General features: G+C 38.5%; 1 protein-coding gene across 3 annotated transcripts; it reads left to right on the top strand.

Annotated features, from left to right (window-relative positions):
• The first annotated feature begins 601 nt into the window (after positions 1 to 601).
• LOC306887131 (POU domain, class 2, transcription factor 2-like) lies at positions 602 to 13,408 on the top strand. 3 transcript variants are annotated; one of them, XM_079444673.1, is made up of 17 exons: positions 604 to 792; positions 4,989 to 5,054; positions 5,342 to 5,376; positions 5,471 to 5,530; positions 6,144 to 6,254; positions 6,384 to 6,635; positions 6,766 to 6,871; positions 7,328 to 7,419; positions 8,473 to 8,610; positions 8,699 to 8,840; positions 9,320 to 9,468; positions 9,987 to 10,178; positions 10,603 to 10,651; positions 10,790 to 10,928; positions 11,088 to 11,150; positions 11,850 to 11,923; positions 12,149 to 12,588. In XM_079444673.1, exons 1-17 carry the CDS (start codon positions 705 to 707, stop codon positions 12,448 to 12,450), a joined length of 2,058 nt encoding a protein of 685 aa, XP_079300799.1. In that variant the 5' UTR covers positions 604 to 704; the 3' UTR covers positions 12,451 to 12,588. The 3 variants fall into 3 exon arrangements, with proteins under 3 accessions (XP_079300797.1, XP_079300798.1, XP_079300799.1); XM_079444671.1 differs by lacking the exons at positions 6,384 to 6,635; positions 11,850 to 11,923 and having other exon boundaries at positions 602 to 792; positions 12,149 to 13,408; XM_079444672.1 differs by lacking the exons at positions 6,384 to 6,635; positions 11,850 to 11,923 and having other exon boundaries at positions 602 to 759; positions 12,149 to 13,396.
• The last annotated feature ends 943 nt before the right edge of the window (positions 13,409 to 14,351 follow it).

Below are 14,351 nucleotides of genomic sequence, written 5' to 3'. Positions count from 1 at the left end.
AAGTCGTGTGAGCAAGCGTCCTCATTCAGTATTTTCTGATGGAGGCTTGTGTTGATATACAGTAGAGATACGGCGTGAGACGGCTGTGTGAGAGAGGACTCGTGAGCTACTCTTTCCAGCAACCCCAGCACTTTCCAGCGGCACAACTCTCCCCCTCACCTCTATCACACCATCTGCTCATTCTTTCATCTCTCGCTCCTCTCTGCTGCCTTCCCACTCTCAACCTCTTTCATCCTCTGTCTCTTCACCTGACCCCACTCTTCAGCCCACCGATCAACAGCGCTTCACTTCCTCCTCCGTACGCACACCGTTCTTGCTCGTCTTCCTCAGCATTTCCTCCTTCAAACACGCATGAATTCGCTCAGTGAACGACCTGTGACATACTTAATAGTGTAAAATGCAGTCAACGTTGCATTCTTGTAAATGTGCCATGTCTGCCCTGACCCGCTCCTTTCTTGCTCTCTCGGGGTCAGGAAGTGGGCAAGAGGGGGCGGAAGTGTGGGTGAGTATAGCGTAGTTAGGAGGTGACGGAGGGAGGAGAGAAGGAGGAGTGGAGAGTTCACCCCCCCACTTGTTATCAGTTTGTTCCTCCTTCTTGGCCACACACTGACAGAGTCAAAGAGACGCGGAGAGAGTGAGACAGAGAAAGAGTGTATTCATGTGTGTGAGAGGAAGAGGACCTCACTGAACAACTGCACATCAACATGACAAAGACCGGTCCTGTTGCATCCATGGACTACTCCCATATGTGGTTGCCAGGTATGTGTCTGGAGCATGTGGGGTGGTTGCCAGGTTGGTCTCTTTTTGTTGTTTTGAGTTTTATTGATGATTCATTAGAAATTCAGGGATGTTTGAGGTCATTGGACCAAGAAGGTTAGTGTAGAGAAACTGAAAGAAAGAGCAATGCAAATTTACAGAAAGGCTGAAATTCCAAAATATGCGACACGAGTGTCTATTTTATATAGAAATCGAGCGATTTGTTTTATGGTGCTTTTTACAGAGAATTCAGATTTCCATGATTGTTTTTTTTTGTTTGTTTTTTTTCAAAGCACTGAAACTTAAAATAATATTTTGTGTAAATTATTTTAACATTTTTAGTATTTAATGGGAAATTTCTATTTATTTCTTAAAAAACAGAAATAATGCAAATAATTATTAAATATTCTAAATATTTTATTTGTTTCAATATATTTTACAGCCGTTATGAATGTTTTTCTACGTATGTGCCCAGATTCATGCTGTTCATGTAGTCAGGTGATGTTTGTACGTTGCAGTTTTCACATTTATATTTATTCAGTGTCTTACAAATGGAATATGACGAGCGATACATCTTATGATTCATCTTTTCAGATGCCTGAAAATGAATTTTTGGGTTGAAATCTGGGCCAGTGTAGGACATTCACCTTCATGTTCTCAGAGTTTAAGATCCTTATCCTGCTGAAGTTCAGTTCAGCAGACAGAGAGATATTTTCTTGCAGTATTTCCTTGCATTTTGCAGCATCTATTTTTCCTTGTACTTTGATAAGATGCCCAGTCTCTGCTGATGAAAAACAAATCCACAGCATGATGCTTCCAACACCTTCTTCACCATGAGGATGTTGGTTTTGAAGTGTGGCCAGTATTAAATTTGCATACAACATATATAAATTTTCACAAGTTTTGGCCACAATTCTTTTTACACATCTTAGGAATATAGTGCTTTTTTGGCAGACCAAGTTGTTGTTTTTTTTGGTTAGTATTATTATTATTCATGTCTGTTTCGGAGTAATGGCTTAATTCTTGCATGCTCAGCTACTGACCTCTGTGGTCATTCTCACTAGACTCTTTCTGCCACGGTGAGGTTGTGAAGTTTAGGGGGCATTTTTTCTAGTCAATCTCATGTTCTTATTGTATAATTTCTAATTTAAGATAATGTGAGAACTCATCAATTTTTTTTATCTATTTATTTATTTTTATTGTTGTGAAATCCTCAAAATAATTAACATTTCTCTGCATTAATTTCAAAGGCACAAAAATTAATTAACACCCAAAAGCTGTGTTTTTTCCTTCCTATATTCAGAGAGCTCAGCTTATCTTTTAAGTGGTTAACAACAACGTCAATTTGTGCTGTTATGTGCATAAAAGTTTCAGGTTATTACACAACCATTACGTATATCTGTTTTTTTTTGCTGGTTTATCAGGCAAATAAGCAATTTTTAGTAGTCAGGATGTAATGAAATGATATTTATTGACTGTCTGGAAGTGAATAAGGGAACCTCTGGGAAACCCAGTGTGAAGTTCTTCATGGGGTTTCCCCCTTCCTCAGCTCCCAACTGCAACTTTGACCTACAGTGCAGCTGTCTGCAGCTTAACAGATGGATCAGAGTACAGGAACTCTTGCCTTTAATAATAAAAATTAGTATATTGTGGAGTATAATGTTCTTTGTTAGTACAGTTTGTGTTTGCTATGAGAAGGAGTAAGAATGCTTCCTTGAGGAGTGTGGTCTTCACTTACTGTGAAGTTTCTAGCAGGTAGAAACCAGGTATTATATCCCTAAAGACAACTTGCATTATCATAACTGATTAGCTGTCCTTTCAAACATTGTAAAATGGGAGAGAACTCAGTAATCGGCAGTCAGAAGAAGTAAGTCTACTGGAACCCAGACACCTTTGAATAATGAATATGTGTTTAAATACAAACAAACTGAGCTGAGCAAATTAAGATGTTAATTAATGCAGTGATGGAGATGGTGATCTGCGATTACCCTGATTCTTGTTATAAGAAAGCTCTTCATCTTTACATGTGGCATTGTGACATAAAAATAAGTGACTTGTGACTGAAAATGAGTCGCACATGCAGGCATCATGTAGCTCAATAAACACTCAATAGTAGTAGAGCGTTCTAGAAAAATGTAGTAGTAGAAAAAACGCATTTGCTAAACGCAAGTTACATGGAACTGTCAAATCAGAAATAAAGCAGAATTAGCGTTTGAGGTAAACATAGAAATAAGAGAGGAACCAAGTATTGCTGAAGGTGTGCAGGAAGTCTCTCTCCCTCAGAAATGTGGCGTAGTTTTTTGTCAAATTAATATTGCAATACAGTAATTTAGCTTGGAAACCATTTCCAGTATGTGCAGGCAGTGTAAGCATATTTATTTCAGATTTAAAAAAAGAATGGAGATCTTTGTAATACAGAAGTTATGAAATGGAGAAGTTCAAAATATATAAGAAACAGAACTGTGTGTATCAGCTACTGTATAGAAACTGTATATTATATAGCAGCACCTACATTTAAGCCTTTGTGCACGTGTGTGTGTGTGTGTCTGTGTGTGTGTGTGTGAATGTGCGTATTAATAGCTGGCCCGACAGTAAGGGTTTGGTTTAACACATTGTGTTTGGCCCAGTCTGAGGGGAAACAGAGAGGGAAGTGAGACATTAACACCAAAACCATCAGGCACTTTTTCATTCTAACTTCATATGAATGATGAACTGAATATTCACTTCATATAAAACCTTATGTTCTAGATTGGCTAATGCCAAACTGGGGTGGATGTATATCAAATGAGTTATCATAGACTGCAAGGTGTCATGATTAATCCATGATTAAAAACACTTTGACATTTTTGCTTCAAATCAATGATGCCTCTCTGAAAACCTCTAGTCAGCTTATTTTATTCAGATGAATTATGACACCATACTCAAAATAGTCAGAGTTTATGTGTGACACAATCTGAAAATATTCTCAAACTTTCAGCCTGAGTTATCATAGCACCATTTTACCAGCAGGCCATTCTGTGGAAACCCTTATAGACACGACCCGTTGGCTGACGGGCCTCAAGAGGGGCTTTCCTTCTCTTTTACTTCCTTTCACCAATCACTGTCGCTGGACCCTGGATTTGATCGTCTGAGGAAGTCGGCAATTCTTCAGTTTTTTGGTGGCTTTTTCACGAGTGACTCAATTTATACAAGTTGGTTTCCTTTGTAACTTTCTCTGGGATTATTACAGTCACGTTTTTTTTTTCAAGTTGTACTGCCCCCTGGAGGAGTCAGAGATTAATTATCAGTATCTGGTAAGGCTCCAATGTTTCATGTAGTTGGCAAGAATTAAATATCAATGAAAATATTTGTGAAAGACTGAGAAATGAAGGATGAGGCATGAGTGTTGAGGGGGAGATAGATAAAGAGATAGTGGTATATGCAGGTGGGTGATATTATTAGTCAGTCGTTGGCTTTATTTGCATTTTTCACAAAAGGGAAGTGAGTGTGTTTCTCTGTGTGTGTGTGTGTTTATGCATGTCTGCTGGAGAGCTTTTTTGGCTACACAATTTATAACGCTGATGCTGTTATAGCTCCTTTGTATTGTAAAAAGTGCCATACAGATAAACTGAACTGGCTTGAATTTGTCAGAAACATACACACGTTCAGCTGCGTGTTCTGACTTTTATGTAAAATATATCTATGAGCTACATAATTCAGTTGAGACTAGAACATTATAAATCTTATTTCTAAAAAGTAGTATTATGATTCTTTAAAGATATAAGATATTTTACACTCATTTACTTTGCACGCTCTGTTTCTCACCGCTGAGGGCCGGGACAGTCCCGTGGGCTCGGTTACAGTTAAATTTGAAGTGACACATCTGTGGTGACGTAATCATTATTAGTTGTTTGTTGGATTGAGCACGTCTCCAGTTGTGTGAGAATGGAGGAATCTAGACCTCTATATTTTTAGAATCAAAATGTGTGCATTTGTGTGTCCTTTTTATTCAAAATATAACATATTTGTGTTTGTTATGCTTCCATTCATCATCATCATCAAAACTATTTAATCGTATTTAAAAATATATAAATATATCTTGCTGTGGTATAGGATTGGACTGTTAAATCAGGGTACAGAGATACTAACTGTATGCAAACTGTAATTCATTTGAACAAAATGTGTTAACAGAAATCCATCATCATGTAGCAAAAGCTGATGACGGACCTCATATCCCTCTCTCTTTTTCACAGATATCAGAATGTCAAAGCCAATAGAGGTTGAGAATCCAGCGGCAGACTCTCCAATGGAGAGCACAGGTATAAAACCACATTATATTTGTATTTTTTTATGTCTGCAATAAGCCTCAACAAAAAAGAATTTTCTGCTCAGATATTTACTTGACATGATAACATTTGCAGCATATTTTTATGTTAACAACATCCTAAAATTATGAAAAAATAAATCAATAATAAAGAATAAACAAAAGTAAATTTAACAATAAAAACTAATATAAATATATAGCCTGTCTTTTGCTATATTCAAGATAAAAACTTAAATTTACAAAATTAACAGAAATGTTGTGTTTTCTCATTGTGTTTGTCAGACTCAGAAAGAAATGGCTCAGATTCAAATAATCAGGTAAGTGACATCCAGGTACCAGTGTTATATGTCATCTGAAATCAGCATGATCAAAAATTTTTTATCATATTTCCAATGTGTTTCCCTCCAACAGGTTCAGCCAATGAAAATCAGCCCTTTTTCTCTTTCTCCCACACTGAGCAGCAGCACGAAGGTGAGTGAATATGTGTAAATGCATGTGACAGTTTGTGGTCTTTATTACTGTCAAGTGATTTACATACAGATCTGCACATATCACTGCAAAAAATGCTTTTCTTACGTAGATTTTTTGTCTTGTTTCCAGCCAAAATATCTAGAGGATTTTCTAGATAAGTAAAAAATTATTGTCTTGTTTTTAGAAAAACAAGCAAAATAATCTGCCAATGGGGTAAGCAAAATAATCTTGTTTTCTATTTGAAATAATATTATTTTGCTTACCCCCTTGGCAGATTATTTAGCTTGTTCTAAGCAAAAACTCACTTAATTTTGTCTTGTTTTTTTCTGTAAACAAGACAATCATTTTTACTTGTCTAGAAAATCCTCCTTGATTTAAGAATTTGTAGATATTTTGGCTGAAAACAAGACAAAAAATCTAAGGCAAGCATTTTTTGTGCAGTGTATTCTTGTTAGTTTCGAAGATAGTACAGATTATAGCTTTTTTCCATCTCATGAGCTGCTAGTATTTTATTAACCTCACTTTATCATCCTCATTTCAATACCCCCACTCACTGTGTCCCTTTTAGTAACACATGAATTATCAGCAACGCTTCTCTGTCACTATGTCTTAGACTAAGGTGGAGGATTGTGGTGAGATGTCTCCCGCTGCTGTACAAACTCCACCTGCTCAGACGGCCCTTCCCCACACACAGCTGATGCTAACGGGTGGTCAGCTTGCAGGGGTAAGACATGCACATACTGTATATGCTGTATATGTGGGTTCCTACGTGAGCTTGCTTGCTTTAGATGTGCTTTCTTTTCTAACTCTTATTTTTGCCACACTCCTTCTCTGCCGCTCATTCTCTCTCTAGTTGACTGCACTTTTGCCAGCACAGCAACAGCTGCTCTTACAGCAGGCGCAGCTCCTCGCTGCAGCTGTGCAGCAGTCGCATGTGGCCCACGCGGCCAATCAACAGCAAGCCCAGCAGCAGGCCAGTCAGCAGGCAGCTCAGCCTCAGTCACAGGGCCAATCCCAGAGCACACAAGAACAAACCGCCACCCCTGTCCCACCGCCTCCTCCTCACCAGCTTCCTCTTTCTCAGCCAATCCAGCTCACTGCGCAGGTACAGCCAGTCAGCGCTGGGCAGCACACCTGGAATGTGTCGACATTGTTCCAGAATCAGTGTTATTCCTCTTTCAGTCAGAGTGAAACCATCACATCCTTTCTGCATCTGTTTCTTTTCTCTCTTTCAGGACATTCAGCAGTTGTTGCAGCTGCAGCAGTTAGTCCTCGTTCCAGGACACACTCTGTCTTCACCCGCACAGTTTCTTTTACCACAAACGCAGCAAGGGCAGCAAGGTAGCTTACTTACTATTAGTATTCTCACACCGTGTCCTAAATAAGTTTCCAACGTCAGATCACTAGTTTGCCAATCACAGTCAATCAGAATTAAAAATATTGTTTAATATGAATTAAACAATCAAACATAAGAATTTATGGTAACACTTTATTTTAAGGTTCCCTTGTCACACATTACATGTACTTAGTATTATAATAACAATACATTATGCATAATTACATGCAAGTAACTCTAATCCTAACTCTATAGTAAGTACATGTAGTTAATTAATATTACTCAGTACTTAAATGTATAATTACATTGTAATAGGGACACCTTAAAATAAAGTGTAACCGAATTCATTGCTTATTATCACTTTATTACATTGTAATTTTTCAAGACGTAATGATTAGCTAAAAATAGTCTGATTTGATTTAATTGTAATGAATGTAATCGTATGGTTGTGTATGTTTCAGGGCTGCTATCAACGCCAAATCTAATTCCACTACCTCAGCAAAACCAAGGAAGCCTGATGGCCGCTCCACACAGACTTAGTTTTCAAGCACAGGTACAACATCTGATAAAAGGCCACATACTGTATTTGTGAGTCTACTGTTCCCCAACAGGGGTAAACATATGCCAGAGGTTACTTAAACAGTATTCAAGGGTAACTTGGAAAGATATTTCTTTGTTAAATATAGAAATCTCTAAAGAAACAAAGCATACTACAGAATAAAATAACTGATTAATTAAATGTATGAAATTTTCAGTTCCCTTTTTGAAAAAGGGAAACACAGTATTGTTTATGAACTTTGTAATTTTGTTTGTGACAGCTGTAGTAAGACTAGTAAGACTTTTTTAAAAAGCACTTTTATTCAGCCAACACAATCAATTGTTAATAAGTGTCAATAAAGTGACAGTAAAAACTGATAGATTATTACAACAGATTTTTGTTTTAAATAAATAATAATAATAATACATTTTATTTAGTATAACGCCTTTATAAGAGTACTTTCTCAAAGCGCTTTACAACACAAACAAGCACAACAATCCAAGGTAATACAAAAGTACAGAATAACAATCAGTTAAAAGCAAGACGAAAATTAAAAGTTTTCAAATGAGATTTAAAAATGCCCAACGAATTTGCTTCCCTAATGTCAGCTGGGAGAGAATTCTACAATTTGGGAGCGTAAGATGAAAACGCCCGATCTGCCGTGCTGTTCTTTTGAGCTTTCTAGTCTTTAAAGAATGCTGAAAAAAGCATTACTTAAGCATAAGTAATAATAAGTATTAATATTAACTGTTTTCAACATTGATTATAATTAGAAATGTTTCTTGAGCACAAAATCAACATAGAATGATTTCTGAATGATCATATGGCATTGATGACTGGAGTAAAGGCTACTGAAATGTATTCAAATGTAAAACCGTTTTAAATTGTAATACTGTTTCACAATATTACTGTTTTTGTTGTATTTTAATCATATAAATGCAACCTCAGTGAGTAAGTAATTTCTTTAAAAACAAAAACATTTGAACAGTGGTGTGTGTACATTCTGTGCTATCATATTTCCATCTGACACTCACGTTCGAGTCTTATGTGTGTGTCTGGTTTTGGCAGAGGGAGAAGGTTGCAGAGAGCAGCATGAACACAGTGACTCCAGTGACCACTCATCCCGAGGAGCCCAGTGATCTGGAGGAACTGGAGCAATTTGCCCGCACATTCAAACAGAGAAGGATCAAATTGGGCTTCACACAGGTGCACACACATAAACACACACACACACACACTCAGAGGATTTGTATTTGGCTGTATAGTAATGTTTGATCTCTGTTTCCCTCTACAGGGTGATGTGGGATTGGCCATGGGGAAGCTCTATGGGAACGATTTCAGTCAGACCACCATCTCTCGATTTGAGGCACTCAATCTCAGCTTCAAGAACATGTGCAAACTTAAACCTCTGTTGGAGAAGTGGCTGACTGACGCAGGTAACCATCACAATCAGCTGCATTAGTCATTACAGCTGTCAATCAAGCTTAAAGGGACAGTCCACCCAATTCTAAAAATCTTCATTTTGTTCCAGATGTATGACTTTCTTTCTTCACAAAAGATATTTAGAAGAATGTTGGCAACCAAACAGTTTCAATTCCTATTGACTTAAGTTGTATTTTTTGTTCATACAATGGAACCCAACATTCCTCAACATTCATGTTCCACAGAAGAAAGAATGTCATACAGGTTTGGAATGATATGAGGGTGAATAAATGATCGTTTTTGGGTGAACTATCCCTTTAACTTCCTTTCAGCCTCAAAAACATGTCCATGTACATACATTAAAACTACAGTTTAAGTGGCAGTAAAGCCACATCATTATTAAAATAATAAAATAAAAAATGTGATATGGCAGTATATAAAACATTTTGTGATTGATATAATACGCATAAAATGTTTTTATTGGTTTACTTAGAAATAATGTCGATGGACAGCACCTTGCCAAGTCCCGGTGCTCTTTCCTCTTCCTCGCTGGGGTTTGAGGGCCTGCCTGGCCGCCGTAGGAAGAAACGCACCAGCATTGAGACCAACGTCCGCGTCGCTCTGGAACGCAGCTTCATCACGGTCAGAACACATTGCACAACATACACTACCGGTTAAAAGTTTGGGGTTGGATTTTATTTGTTTCCAAAATCACTTGCATTTGTTTGGTTATAATTAAATGCAGTATAAACAGTAATATTATTAAATGTTATTACAATATAAAACAACAAATTTTCATTTTAATATTTTCTCAAATGTAATTTATTCATGTGATAGTAATAAGATTCATTGTCAGTGGCCATTACTCCAGTGTTCTGTGTCACGTGATTATTCAGAAATCAATATGTTGATGCATTTTTTTCAGGATTCTTTGATTGATAGAAAGTTCAAAAGAACAGCATTTATTTGAAATACAAATCTTTTGTTCCTGTCACGTTCTGACCCTTTTTTCAGTTTAATGCATCCTTGCTGAATAAACTATTAATGTCTGTTAAGTTCTGACCCCAAACTTTTAAGTGGTAGCAGATTACTAAATGCTTCCGAAATGAATGTCTGCAAATAATCCCATCCTAAACCACGGTTCTGTTTTCTGCATTCAGAACCAGAAGCCTACCTCAGAGGAGATCCTGCTCATCTCTGAAAAGCTCAACATGGAGAAGGAGGTGATCCGCGTCTGGTTCTGCAACCGCCGACAGAAAGAGAAACGTATTAACCCCTCAAGTGCCACCCCTCCCTTGCCCAGTCAACCCCAGCCCACCTCGCACAAACCCCCCTGCTACAACCCGCACATGGTACGACCCGGCTTGCTCCCTTCACCCATACCCCTGTCTCACCCTGTGCCACAACACTAATAGTTTCTCCTGCATGAGCAGATGATAATAATCATTTCCATAATGGTGCACATATCATTCACTCCTGAATGTGTTTTTTTACCACCCTGCATTGCTTTGCATTTTAAAGTGTAACAATTCATACCTTCATAGCCAATTTTTACAACTAGTTCACTGTCATTGACATAATACTATAGGAGGATTCAGCCTCTGTTACTAATTCTTTAGGGGGAATATTGCATGTTTTCACTTTCAAACCCAGTAACTTAAATTCACAAACAGAGCACAAGCCTTCCACCAGCCTCTCCTTTTTCACCCTCCGTTACTCTCTGTCCATCATGTTTCCCTTCTGACCTGTGGCATCATATCCACGTTTTCCTTACAGATGCCCAGTCAGGGACCATCGCAGATAGTGAGCAGTCTCGGTACAGCAGGTAGGGCACAGAAGTCGACATCTGCTGATCATACAGTCATATCATACAGAGATACATACAGTCTAATTATAATATATATATATATATATATATATATATATGATGGATGCTCTATCTCTTATTATTTCCCTCTGTCAGTGACCACTATGTCATCAGTTTGCCCTTTGACCCCAAGCGGACCCTCCTTAAGCTCTGCACCATCTCCTGTAACCCCGCCTCCCCGCAGTGATGCCAGCCCGGCCCCTCCGACTCACAGTACACTAAGTCTGAACACAGGGTGAGCTGATTTCTCTCTCTCTCACACACACACACACACACATCCACTCAGCACATACTCATCAACTTTTACTCCCTGTGGCTCAGCAAATGTAGGTAACTGCAGTGTTTGTGTGTGCGTGTAAATGTATTTTTGTGTGTGTGGTTTTGTCATCCACAGTTCATGGCATAAAAAGAATGGTGACGTTTCTAACTACATCAATGACTTTGCTGCACATTTGAGGTGAATACAACCAGCAGAGTCTATGTTCTTACACACACACACACACACACAAATACAAAATACACACACACACTCTTTCTCATAAACATATTTGTCATGATCAAGTATAGGAAAATGTGGATTAGGGCATAAGGTGAATTCTGATAAATTGATCTTGATATTGAGACAATTGTGTATGACAATCCAATATGCACATAATGTATATGCTCAGTTGTATTATTATCAATTAAATAACTATTAATTATAATTAGTGTTATAGAACTTATAATTAATTTATTATAATTTATAAAATATTATTTGCAAATATTAATTATAAATTATATATTTGTTTTGATACTACAAAAATATATATTTTTAATTTTTATTTTAGTTTTTAATTTGTTACATTTCTTATTTTTAAGTGCTTTTTTCTTTTTTTTTAATTTTGTATATTTGTTCAAAAGACTTGGTCAAATCGCACTACATCTTAGCATAAGGATTGTTACGTACTGGTGCGTCACTGAGGTCTGCTGGTGTGTGGCCTGCTTTGTATTACAAGCCGTATTGACTCCGCAAAGACCTGTTTTCTTGCACTGTTTTTGAAGCTCTTAACTATGCTTCTAAATGTTTTCTCTTTTCCTCTTCCTCTTCCCTGTATTCCTTTCTATTTTCCGTTCCTGTCTGTGTTTTGTGGGTTGGTTATTTGTTTGTGTGACTCAGGAATATGATGAGGGGAGTTAACACAGGAATGAACCAAGCTCTTCTTGGCAGCAACCCACTTGCTACTATCCAAGGTTTGTGCGAAAGGGAGGGCGAGAGAGACACTAATGACTCTGCCACCTCATATCAGTCATGTGTTACTGTGTCTTCTCTGTTTGAGTGTTTGTTTACGTCTTTTCACTCCTTTTCTCCCCTTTTCACATCTGCTCCTCCGTTCACATGGTACTAGTGCATCCTGTTTAATGCGTAACATGTCAGTTTCGTTGATGTTTGTGAGTAATACCGTGTTTCGTTCACAGCTCTAGCAGCCAATGGTGGCCAGCTGCCCATTTCCAGTCTTGAGGGCAGTAGCAAGGTGTTAATTGGCGGTTCTGGAGGCCAAGGAGCAGGTCTCCCCTCTTCCCTCTTTCTTAACCACTCCTCTTTGTTGCCCATGGCAACTGGCACAGGCATGGGATTGGGCAGTTCAGCTCTTGCCAAAACCAAATTTCTTGTCACAGGGGGCATGAGTCCCTCCCCTTGCTCGAGCCCCGTCTCTTCCTGCTCTTCCGGCGAATTGCTACACAGCCCACACTCGATTGGAGGGGCTAAAATCGAGTGACGCTGCCCAAGGCCAATCACAGGAGGAGGAGAAGGAGGAGATGAAACCTTACCTGTCAACCAAAGCATCTCTTGATCCCCTCGCTCCCTTTCGTTTCCTCTCGTTCACACTCTCTCTCTTCCACTCTCTCGCTCTACCGATGCCAAAAATATACAGAGTAGAAGAGGGGAGAGATGGAGAGACGGAGTGGAAGGAGGAAGGAAGAGGAGAGGAGGGAAACGAAACCAAAAAAAACACCATGCGGCTTAGCTGGACGCAGCCAAATACATAAATAAAAGGAGAACAATAAACTATAAATATAATAAACTATCTGTCACTACAATAAAATGTAGTGCAGTAAGAAGAGGACAAAAAAGAGATCCTTGAGCACCAAAAACAACAAAGAGAACAAACTTTACTGTGTGTTAAAGAACTCTTTGAAGCAAACGTGTGGAGTACTGAATACCAAAAAGTATAATGGAACTTTGAGAGACTCACTATGACAAAAAAATACAAGCATACCAAAAACAAACACCAAAAATACGGATGGAAAAGCTTTATCCAAAGGACCTGTAAATAGCCAACCGTCCAGGACCAGACCCAGTGACAACAATCCAGCCATCTCTGAGCTCATCATCTTATCTACCATGCAATCACATAATTTCTTTCATGTTTTTTATGATTTAATTTTAAATATGAATGAGCCGGACTTCTCAATCTTCCTCATTCTTATCTGTTTTTCTCAGAAGTAGCAGATTTTTCCATCGGTCTTTATTGAATTTTCAGTACATACTATATGATCATTATCATCATCATCATCATCGTCATTCCATGTCTAATTGAGCATAAAGAGAAGATTAGGTGTTTGGTCTTTGATGTTCATCATATTAGCACTGCATAGCTTGATGCACTTGTTTGTCCGATGACATGAATGTCGTATAGTGTAATAAAAGTGAGATCAAGCTCCTCTCTAGCTTTCACGCCTCTAGTTAAGTGTAAATACTCTCATTTCTCTCTTAATAATTAAGTGCTTGTATCCTTCCTCATTCCATTTCATGCCTCCCTCACTCACTTTCTCCCTTTTGAATACCAAAGCGATCCATTCATACACGTTCAGTTCATCATCCACATGATGCAGAAAGAGATCGGGGGCCCAAACCTTGACGAGGCCGCTCTGGTAAGACAACATGGCAACACAGGAAACTGTCACAGCGAAGGGGCTCCCATCCTCTCTGCTTTATCTACAAGCCAAAAAATGAAGCAAAACTTCACAGCCAGCCAAACTTCCCATAAAGGAAAACCAAAAACGAACCAAGCCAAAAAACGGATGGAGGAGCAAAGTGAGTCGCTGTACAGAAAAAGAGTATCCCTTCATGCATCTCTGGACCGAGGTCACCCAGAACCATGTAGCAAGGGATCCGCCTCTGCCTCCTGTCATTCAAACTCTTCCTGGTCCTGGGTGGCGGGATCTTTGATGACCTCACTGGACTCATCTGAAGAAGATGTTTCGGGTTCATTTGGGTTTGGGAGGGTTGTTACTTTTGGTCTTTCGTTCCATCTGTCTGTTTTGTGGGACTTTTCTTGGCTGTGTGTGTAGATTTGTGTGCTTTCGTTTGGGGAAAAGGTATTCACGTATTTGCGGAAATCTCATTTTTTACATTCTTTACTTGTTCCTATCTAGTTGTGTTAGAGACTCTAATCAGGTGGTTGAAACAATACTGTGAAAATTCAGTTCAACAGATAAGAAACCAGGATAAACACGCTCAAGTACATCCAAAGAACCAAAGTCGAGTATAAACAAGCTTTAAAGAGAACCAAATATCACATACATAACAATTTATATGCTCTCATCCACCTTACCGTTGTATTTATATCGTGCTGAAATCTGTAGTCGGTGAGTGCTGCAGGTTCAACGAGGGATG

Source organism: Barbus barbus (assembly GCF_936440315.1).
Source record: "Barbus barbus genome assembly, chromosome: 21".
NCBI classification, from domain to species: Eukaryota; Metazoa; Chordata; class Actinopteri; order Cypriniformes; family Cyprinidae; genus Barbus; species Barbus barbus.
This window is presented reverse-complemented; position numbering and strand designations above follow the sequence as displayed.

Coding starts and splice junctions, on each gene's coding strand:
- LOC306887131 (XM_079444673.1), top strand. CDS start 705: ATGACAAAGACCGGTCCTGTTGCATCCATGGACTACTCCCATATGTGG. Junction 5,531..6,143: donor CACTGAGCAGCAGCACGAAG/GTGAGTGAATAT, acceptor ACTATGTCTTAG/ACTAAGGTGGAGGATTGTGG. Junction 6,636..6,765: donor CAATCCAGCTCACTGCGCAG/GTACAGCCAGTC, acceptor TCTCTCTTTCAG/GACATTCAGCAGTTGTTGCA.